We start from the raw sequence: 10,325 nt of genomic DNA, 5'->3' as shown, positions 1-10,325 counted from the left end.
GGCGATGGGCGGAGTGGAGGGTGGCTTTTCCCAGGGTCCAAGCAGCAGCTGGAAGGTGAGTTGTGGTCAGGTCGGAAAAGTTGGGGCCGCCTAGTTTCCTCCGCTGTGTAAAAGCAGAGTAACAACTAGGCTTCGTCATATTCCTTCCCACCCTGGATCTTATTCCGCCGGTGCTGCAGTCCTTAAAACTGATGTCCCCAATTTTCTGCTGGTTGGAAGGTTTAAAAAGTCTCCTTCAAATTAAAACGAATTCCTTGGGTATTTTACAGGCATGTTCTTTGTTTGGCAACATTATGGGACTGATCTGCCATTGGTCTCTTCTGGGATTTTACTTTCTTTTACTTCCAGGAATAGGAATAGGAATAAAATTAGGGATAGAATAGACATAGAAATAGAGGTGAAAGGGACCTTGGAGGTCTTCTAGTCCAGCCCCCTGCTGAAGATGGAGGACCTACTACACCATTTCAGACAAGGGATTGTCCAGTCTCTTTTTAACGACCTCCAGTGATGGAGCTCCCAGGATTTCTTTTTTCTTTGCCAAAAAGTTTTTTTATTTTTTATAAACATAATAATAATAAAAAAATCATTGTGAACAAATTATTGGTCAGGTACATCTTTAAACATATCAAATTTCACCCAGATTTATAATCTAATACAATATATTCCTTTCCTTCTTAAATTTAATTATTTATTTGCGCAAATCTAATTAAAAAATATTCCAAATTCAACACATTCTGAAAGTTATTTAAATAAAATTTAGTCCCCATGTTTGCTTCCCCAAAACATCAATAATAAATCATCTGTTTACGTTTTCAAGTTTCATCAATCTCAATTTTGCATTTACATTATTGATCAAAGGTCAGACCACCTAAAATCTCTTCCTTGAAAACTGCCCAGAGATCACATAGACAATTTCTTCCCTTCTCTTCATCCTCGGCCTCTAAATCAAATAACATATATTCAAAATTCTCATCTAATAATTTATAATACCAAACAAAAAGTTTATTTAAAAGGGGTTCACTAATTAATTCCACCAATTGTTTCTACAATATATTTAATTATTCCCTTAGAAGTTTTTATCTAATCATTTCATTACCTCACCCATACATAAAAAGAAGAAAAGCAAAAAAGGGGCAAGAAAAAACAATTTTTGCCCAAACATAAAAACCCTCATTTCCCTCTTATCCCAATTCTAATATCTTTCCTTCCATTTCCAAAAACATCAATTTACTATTACATTTGTCACTTATATTTTAAGATAGATATTAACATTTTCTATTTTAAATTCTTTAGATGATTCTAAAAGCAGCCATTAATTCCTTTCAAAGCGATGTCATGTGCCACGTCTGGGGGAATAGTCTGCTATTCCATTCTTACAGTCTTTCTCTGCCTTTGGATCCTTGCTTAAATAACAAATTCTCCAGATCTGTAATCCAAGAGCACACCATCTAAAATTCTCTTCCAAAACTGTTGCGCAGTCCCAAAATGCCAATCATTCATGGGAATAGTCACAAGAAAGCTATTCGACTCTTACTATCTTCCTCTGCCTCTAGGTGTCATCTTGAAACAGTTGCAGCTCACAAATAATAAGTAGCCATTTTGGTGACAACATTTCTTTGTTCTCAAATGCTTCAGTACATGGAAGTTAATTTTCCCAAGTTTTTCTTTAACTGTATTGAAAGTTGATTAAGTCTTTTAAGTCCAAAACAACAATTTTTTCCCCATTTTTCTTCCATCTTTACTGTATCTTCTCTTAAATTGTATTCTCAATTTAAAATATTCATTTTTATTTTGTGTCCAACTTATTTATCTTCCAGGATTTTTCTCTTGTAGGTTGCTTTAATATTCCATAGATTTAGGGTAGAGGGATTTGAGACATTTATTTAATAACAGTTCAAATATTTCTTTTATACTTTTCTCATTATATCTTTAATTTCCATCTATAGTCCATTAACACTTCCAGGGTTTTCCAAACCATTATTTAGTAAAAATTTATTTTTCCTTTCCTTATTTAAATAGGGTTCTACTTCCATTCCAAGCCCCCAGAGCTAATTCAATTCCAGAGTGTGTATTCATTAAATTGATTCTTTCCACTTTCACTTCCTCTTCAATTAGCCGCCCGACTGAAGGTTTCTCCCAGTGCTTGCGCTTATTTTAAAATATTTTTTCTTCATGAGCTCATAACTCACTTGACTTCAACAATTTGTCTCCTGATGCTTCTTCCTCCTGCTCATTCTTGCGGCCGCCGCAGCTTTGGTGCCACCACCACGATGGAGGCTGCATTCCTCCCCTTTGGGTCTGGGGGAAAGAGTCCGGAGCTGCGGGGGGTTTGCAGCCCCCCCCCATTCGCTCCAGCGGCTCCCCCACTCTTTGCTGCCCCTACAGGGCAGCTGTGGTCCTATCCTAAATTAGGACGGACCCCCAGATCGGGGAGGTATCGGTGCAAACCCCAGAGCCATCAGGGTTTGCGACCGTTTCGCCCGTGACACTGGCCACACCTCCCGGAGCTCCCAGGATTTCTGAAGACAAGCTGTTCCATTGGTTGACTGTCCTCCCTGATTGGAAGTTTCTCCTTAATTCCAGGTTGCTTCTCTCTTTCATTAGTGGCAGCCCCTCAAATACTGAAATACTGGTATCTTATCACCCCTAATTCTGCTTTTCTTTAGACTAGCCAGACCCAAAACCTGCATCCGTTCTTCATGTTGTTTAGTCTCCAGGCCTTTGATCATCTTAGTTGCTCTTCTCTGAATTTTTTCCAAAGACTCAACTTCTTTGTTTTTTCCCTATCTAAGTGTAAAGTTTTGCTTTTCTCCACATTAAAATTCATTTTGTTGGATAGTGCCCACTGTTCAAGTTGCTCAAGATTCCGAGTTTGTCTTCTGGGGTGTTGTCTATTCCTGTCAGTTTAGTATCATCTTCAAATTTGATGAGTTCCCCTTCTATTCCCTCATCTAAGTCATTTATAGAGATAATGCATACCGGGCCTAAGACTGAGCTACTAAGGACTACTCGGTGAGTACTATTTGTCAGCCAGCTACAAATCCATCTGGTGGTGAGGTTGTCCATTCCACAGTTTTCTAGCTTACCAAGAAATTGCTTGTGGTCTACTTTGTCAAATGCCTTACTGAAATCTAATGTCTACAGCATTTTGCTGGTGTCCTAATTTAGTGACTTAATCAAAGAATGAAATAAGATTGGTTTGGCATGATCTGTTTTTAACAAACCCGTGCTGGCTACTAGTTGTAACTTTATTTACTTCCAGATTTCTGTGGTAAGCAAAATACAGAAACACACAGCTTTTTGCAGACTTAAAATTAGTCCTGGCCAGCAGGAGTGAGGCCAGTTCCCTTGGAGCCTATGGCCTGCTGGTGCTTCCATGTCCTTGGGAGCCAAAGGAAACCAGCCATTAAATTTTGGGATGTAGAGAGGTTTGGAGGGCGACTGAGAGCCAACAACTAAACCCCAGAACTCTTTAGATCAGCTTTCTACAAACTAGTGCCCTCCAGATGTTTTTCAGAAGCTGCCTGGGACTATTCAGTGCTGGAATTGGAACTGCTCTGGGAATTGGGACGGCTGCTCAGAGGAATTCTGCCCTCTAGTGAGGTTTAGGCCTTGCAAAAATGCAGATGGAAAAATAATATCTCCTATCAACCGTGTTTTCCCAAAAATAAGATGGGTTTTTATTAATTTTTGCTACAAAAGACCCATTAGGGCTTATTTTTTCCACACAAGCAGCTGCGTAGCGTGTCTGGCAGACTGTTGCTACCACCACGAGGTGAAACAGTGCCAGGCAGGAGTGGCATCACACCGCGATCCCCGCATCCTCACCGCCTCCTGTGTTAAAAAGAAAAACAAAGCGGGTGCAGCACACAGGCAAATCTCACCAGGCTCAAGGTTGACTCAGCCTTCCATCCTTCTGGGGTGGGTAAAATGAGGACCCAAATAGTTGGGGGCAAGATGCGGACATCTGTAAACCACTTAGAGCTGAAAAGCACTGTAAAGCAATATATAAATATTTGCTATTGCTATTAGGCGCAAAATATGGTAGAGCTTATTTTATGGTTGGGTCTTGTTTTCAGGGAAACACAGTAGATGGAGGGGTGAAATCCAGCAGGTTTTGACAGGTTCTGGAGAACCGGCAGTGGAAATTTTGAGTAGTTCAGAGAACCAGTAGTGGAAATTTTGAGTAATTCAGTGAACTGGCAAATACCACCTCTGACTGGCCCCAGAGTGGGGAGGGAATGGGGATTTTGCAGTATCCTTGCCCTGCCATGCCCACCAACCCACGCCCATAGAACCAGTAGTAAAAAAAATTGGATTTCGCCACTGAGTAGACATATTTGGAATCAATGGAGGTGGGCACTTCAAGGTTTTGTTCTGTATTTCATTCCAGGTAATCCTCAAGTTACGATCACAATTGATCCCAAAATTTCTCTTGCTAAATGAAACATATTAAGTAAGTTTGCCCCATTTTATGACCTTTCCTGTCACACTTCTTAGGTGAATCACTGCAGTAGTTAAATCAATCAAACTGTGCAAGTGAATCTGGCTTCCCCATTGAGTTTGCTTGTCAGAAGGTTGAGAAAGAGGGTCACGTTACCCCAGGGCACTGGGGTATAATATAAATATGAGTCACACATATGAGTCAATTGCCAAGCAACTGAATTTCCATCACATGACCATGGGGATGTTGCAAGACTCAAAGGTGGGAAAAAACAGGTTATAAATTACTTTTTTAGTGCTCTTAATAACTTCAAACAGTCACTGAAAGAACTGTTGTAAGTGAAGGACTACCTGTACAGGCAGTCCCCAGGTTTTGTTTTTTTTATTTGAATTTATATTCCGTCCTTCTCCGAAGACTCAGGGCGGCTTACATTGTGTAAGGCAATAGTCTCATCCATTTGTATATTATATACAAAGTCAACTTTTATTGCCCCCAACAATCTGGGTCCTCATTTTACCTACCTTATAAGGGATGGAAGGCTGAGTCATCCTTGGGCCTGGTGGGACTTGAACCTGCAGTAATTGCAGGCAGCTGTGTTAATAACAGACTGCATTAGCCTGTTGAGCCACCAGAGGCCCTTACGAGTGTTACGAGTGTTTCCTTAGCGAACATTCAAAGTTACATGTTAAGCGCCCTTTAGCGTTTACAAACAACTCCCAAAACTATGAACCTTGCAGCACCATGGCAGTAGTTCACCCTTACGAACATCCGCAAAGGCCCTGCAACATTTGTCCTGCACGTAGCCGGCCAAAATGGAGGCTCAGAGCGGGCTGATTTGCCCTTACGATGCTCCATTTGGTCCTCCGGAGGCCTTGCCCTGCATGTTTCAGACTGAATTGGAGCTCCTTAGGGGCAGATACTCCAGAAAGTGTAAAAACTCTTCTCCTTCCTCAACAGATGAGAGACAAGGGAGAGAACAAGAAGAACAAAATTTTGAGCTGGAAAAAATGGAGTTTGTGGAACTGAAGCAAACATTACCTAAGAAGTCAAGGGGGATAATATCGGAATAAAGAAACAGTTCAAATAACTGGATGTCAGTGGGAAGAAAAAGGTTCCTTGGACAGTCAAAATGAGGAGACACAAGAGCACTTGCACTGGGAAGAAACTCTTTGGATGTCTGGTTTGTGGAAAAAGTTTCACTTGGAATTCCAACCTGGTGATTCACCAGAGGACTCACACGGGAGAGAAACCATATGAGTGTCCGGATTGTGGGAAAAGTTTTAAGCAGAATTCCCACCTGGTGCAACATCAGAGGACTCACACAGGAGAGAAACCATATAAGTGCTTGGATTGCGGGAAAACTTTCAGTCAGAATTCCCACCTGGTGAAACACCACAAAATTCACACCGGAGAGAAACCATATGAATGTTTGGATTGTAGGAAAAGTTTCAGTCAAAGTTCCCATCTAGTGAAACACCAAAAAACTCACACAGGAGAGAAACCATATGAGTGTCCGGATTGTGGGAAATGTTTCAGTCAGAATGACAACCTGGATAAACATCAGAGGACTCATACAGGAGAGAAACCATATAGGTGTTGTGATTGTGGGAAATGTTTCTCTTGGAATTCTAGTCTGGCAATACACCAGAGGACTCACACAGGAGAGAAACCATATAAGTGCTTGGATTGTGGGAAAAGTTTCAGTCAGAATTCCCACCTGGTGAAACACCAGAAAGCTCACACGGGAGAGAAACCATATGAGTGTCCGGATTGTGAGAAAAGTTTCCAGCAGAATTCCCACCTGGTGGAACATCGGAGGACTCACACAGGAGAGAAACCATATAAGTGCTGTGATTGTGAGAAAAGTTTCAGTCTGAATTCCAACCTTTTGAGACATCAGAAGACTCACACAGTAGAAAAACCGTATGAGTGTTTGGATTGTGGGAAAAGTTTCAGTCGGAGTTCCCACCTGGTGAAACACCAGAAAACTCACACAGGAGAGAAACCATATGAGTGTCCAGATTGTGGGAAAAGTTTCAGTCAGAATGACAGCCTGGTGAAACACCAAAGGACTCACACAGGAGAGAAACCATATAAGTGTTGTGATTGTGAAAAAAGTTTCAGTCTGAATTCCAACCTTTTGAGACATCAGAAGACTCACACAGGAGAAAAACCATATGAGTGTTTGGATTGTGGGAAAAGTTTCAGTCAGAGTTCCCACCTGGTGAAACACCAGAAAACTCACACGGGAGAGAAACCATATGAGTGTCTGGATTGTGGGAAAAGTTTCCAGCAGAATTCCCATCTGGTGGATCATCAGAGGACTCACACAGGAGAGAAACCATATGAGTGTCTGTATTGTGGGAAAAGTTTCTCTCGGAGTTCTAGCCTGGTGATACATGAGAGGATTCACAAACGAGAGAAACTGTATGAATGTCCAGATTATGGGAAAAGTTTCAGTCAGGGTTCCAACCTGGTGAAACACCAGAAAACTCACACAGGAGAGAAACCATATGAGTGTCCAGATTGTGGGAAAAGTTTCCTGCAGAATTACAACCTGTTGGAACATCAGAGGACTCACACAGGAGAGAAACCATATAAGTGTTGTGATTGTGGGAAATGTTTCTTTCGGAATTCTAGCCGGCTAATAGACCAGAAGATTCACAAAAGACAGAAACCGTGTGAATGTCCAGATTGTGAGAAAAGTTTGAATTCCAACCTTTTGAGACATCGGAAGACTCACACAGTAGAAAAATCATATGAGTGCTTAGATTGTGGGAAAAGTTTCTACCAGAATTCCCACCTGGTGGATCATCAGAGGACTCACACAGGAGAGAAACCATATGAGTGTCTGTATTGTGGGAAAAGTTTCTCTCGGAGTTCTAGTCTGGTGATACATGAGAGGATTCACAAACGAGAGACCGTATGAATGTCCAGATTGTGGGAAAAGTTTCAGTCAGAGTTCCAGCCTAGTGAAACACCAGAAAATTCACACAGGCGAGAAACCATGAGTGTCTGGGTTGTGGGAAAAGTTTCCAGCAGCGTTCTCACCTGGTGGAACATCAGAGGACTCACACAGGAGAGAAATCCTATGAATGTCTGGATTGTGGGAAAGATTTCAGTACTAGGACTAGCCTTATAAATCATGTAAGGTTACACATAGGAGAGCAACCATTCAACTACCCATATTGCAGACAAACATTGTTTTGCACAAATTCCTCCCTGATCACAGTTGGGGCAAAATTTGATGTGTGTAAAGGAATGTTGAAATTTGTTTCTTGATTTGTTTGAAAGCCAGCTGAGTCATTTACCATTTAATTTCTTGCATGGTTCTTTTAATGAAACATGTCTTATTATCAAACATGAGGGGTGGGGTAAGGTAGGGTGATCTGTATTAGGTATGTTTTCCATCTTGAATTATTTCTACATAAAATAAACGGGGATATAAATATGTATGTATTTATGTATTTTTATTCAGCAACAAAATGTATATGGCAGCCCAACTCATATGACTCCACAAGGTTTACAGCAATAAAACCTTATTACAGAAACAAATAAACCTCCATATGTAGCAGATGGCAAAATGCAAAGCCTCTGCATTTAAAATGTACTTCCCCTGCAAATACAGGGCACTTCTAATAAAGTTGATGGCATTTTGATTCTTGCCTTTGTTCAATTTTGAATTTAACGAGGCCTCCTGGCTAATTATGTTCATGGCAGATGCCATCTCCTTGCAAGGAGTCAGATTGGAGAAGTTAACCTCAGGATTAGCGGCATATAAATTTAATAAATATAAACCTGGTTCCCAGTCCAGTTTCTTGTGTGGAGGCAACTTTTCTTATCCTAGGCTTAGGGGACAGCTAGATCTTCCTTATTTTACAGAGGACCAGGAGAATAACGGCTTGTCAAACTTCATGGGGAAGAGTGTTTCATAGGGCAGGGTCTGCAACAGGAAAGGCATACTTCTTAGCTCCTATCAGATGGTAATATTTACCGGAAGTGTCCAGCAGTGTGTCCACCCTCTCTGACCTGGTAGAACAGATAGATGAAAAAAAATAAATAAAAATAAAGGTGCAGCCATAATGACAGCTGTCTTGGTCATCTAGTGATTAAAGTGCAGTATTGCCGGCTAACTTTGCCAACAGCCTGGAATTCAATCCTGACGGCGCTCGTGGTCGGGTCAGCCTTCCATCCTTCTGAGGTTAGTAAAATGAGGACCCAGATTGTTGGGGACAACATGCTGACACTGTAAACCGAGAATGGTATAAAGCCCTGTGGGGTGGTATATCAATCTAAGTGCTATTGCTATCATAAATAGCATAAAAGATGATGACCAGCATGTTGAATTGCATCTTAAAGAAATGGATCCAGTGCAGCTCCATTACAAAGATGTTACACAGGCAATCTAGAGGCCCCCGTTACTATTTGTGCTGCTGCATTCTGGACCAGTTGAAGTTTGTGGATGTCCCAGGGTAGTAATCAAAACAGGAGGTGATCAAGTCAAGAGTTTGGCTATGGATCGAGTTTATAGAGTTAATTCGCAATATGCACGCACGCATGCAGTTCCCAGAGAGGTTCATGTCAAATTTGTGAGAAGAGAGACGAGAGATGAAATTCTTAGAAAACATAGGAGTGGGGCACTGATTTATAGGGGCAGGGAGATAGCCATTCTGAGGCAGATTCCCAGACAGGTACGTGAAAAAAGAAAGAAATATTATTTTTTGTCAAGCAAATTGTACCAGAAGGGAGTGGGCTTCAGATGGCTGATGCCAGAGGGATTGATGATTTTCCGGGAGGGCATTACGAAAAAATCAGTACAATTATGGAGGCTACGGCCTATGTGGAGGAACACAAAGCCTTCCTGGAGTCAGATGACGAAGAAATTGAAGAAGCGGGGGTTATAGATCATGGGGCTGAAGCGGCTGCCGCTGTTGCGGCCCTGGAGTTGGGTCAGGCTGAACCCAGAGTTCTGAGATCCAAAACTAGGAAGTGATAAAGATATTTGGGATTGTGTTGGTTTTCCTTATTCTCTTTTGTACGATATTCTGTTTATTCTTGACTCTTCTTTATTACGTATTTAAAATTTGCAAACTTTGCTACTTCGTGTCACCTGCTTGCCTTATGGCTGTTGTATGTGTTAAAAAATTTGAGTAAAATTCTTATTTTAGATAAGAAAAATGAAAATTTACCATACCTGATATGTATTTGTATAAACCTTTTTTGACTAATAAAAACTTTTTGAACAGAAAAAAAAAAAAAGAGTTTGGCTAGCCTGTGCAAATCCTTCCTGGTCCAGGAAAGGGCACAATTACACCAGATGAATCTGTGTAAAGCAATTGAGAGCCCAGGACTCTTTTGATCAGCTTTCTACAAACTAGCGCCCTCCAAATGGTTTTTCGAAGCTGCCTTGGAATATTTAGTGCTGGAATCTTAACTCCTCTGGAAATTGGCTCCTCCTAGGAATTCTGCCCTCTAGTGAGATTTAGGCCCTGCAAGTGTAGTAAGTTAGTTTATTTATTTATTTATTTTGTCACAACAATATATGTAGGTATCATACAAAAAAGATATAGTATATAAACACATATATGAGTAAATATAAGGAGGTATAAGCATATATATATATAGGAAGAAGAAAAGAAAAACAATAGGACAGGAACGGTAGGCACGTTTGTGCACTTATGCACGCCCCTTATGGTCCTCTTAGGAATGGGGTGAGGTCAATAGTAGAAAGTTTTTGGTTAAAGCTTTTAGGATTATAGGAAGAGACCACAGAGTCAGGTAAAGTATTCCAAGCACTGATGATTCTGTTACAGAAGTCATATTTTCTGCAATCTAGATTAAAGCGGTTGACATTAAGTTTAAATCTATTAGTTGCTCTAGT

The 10,325-nt window shown here is 40.8% G+C and overlaps 1 protein-coding gene across 3 annotated transcripts; it reads left to right on the top strand.

Annotated features, from left to right (window-relative positions):
* LOC131193475 (zinc finger protein 268-like) lies at nucleotides 1–8,707 on the top strand. 3 transcript variants are annotated; one of them, XM_058173670.1, is made up of 2 exons: nucleotides 1–55; nucleotides 5,402–8,707. In XM_058173670.1, exon 2 carries the CDS (start codon nucleotides 5,574–5,576, stop codon nucleotides 7,371–7,373), a length of 1,800 nt encoding a protein of 599 aa, XP_058029653.1. In that variant the 5' UTR covers nucleotides 1–55; nucleotides 5,402–5,573; the 3' UTR covers nucleotides 7,374–8,707. The 3 variants fall into 3 exon arrangements, with proteins under 3 accessions (XP_058029653.1, XP_058029655.1, XP_058029656.1); XM_058173672.1 differs by lacking the exon at nucleotides 1–55 and adding an exon at nucleotides 1,719–3,012; XM_058173673.1 differs by lacking the exon at nucleotides 1–55 and adding an exon at nucleotides 3,942–4,456.
* Nucleotides 8,708–10,325: the final 1,618 nt, after the last annotated feature.

This window comes from Ahaetulla prasina, chromosome 2 (assembly GCF_028640845.1).
Source record: "Ahaetulla prasina isolate Xishuangbanna chromosome 2, ASM2864084v1, whole genome shotgun sequence".
Taxonomy (NCBI): Eukaryota; Metazoa; Chordata; class Lepidosauria; order Squamata; family Colubridae; genus Ahaetulla; species Ahaetulla prasina.
The sequence above is the reverse complement of the archived record's forward strand: the minus strand, read 5'-3'. Positions and strand labels throughout refer to the sequence as shown.

What these genes read in the sequence shown, in the direction of transcription:
- LOC131193475 (XM_058173670.1), top strand. Translation starts at nt 5,574, where the DNA reads ATGAGGAGACACAAGAGCACTTGCACTGGGAAGAAACTCTTTGGATGT.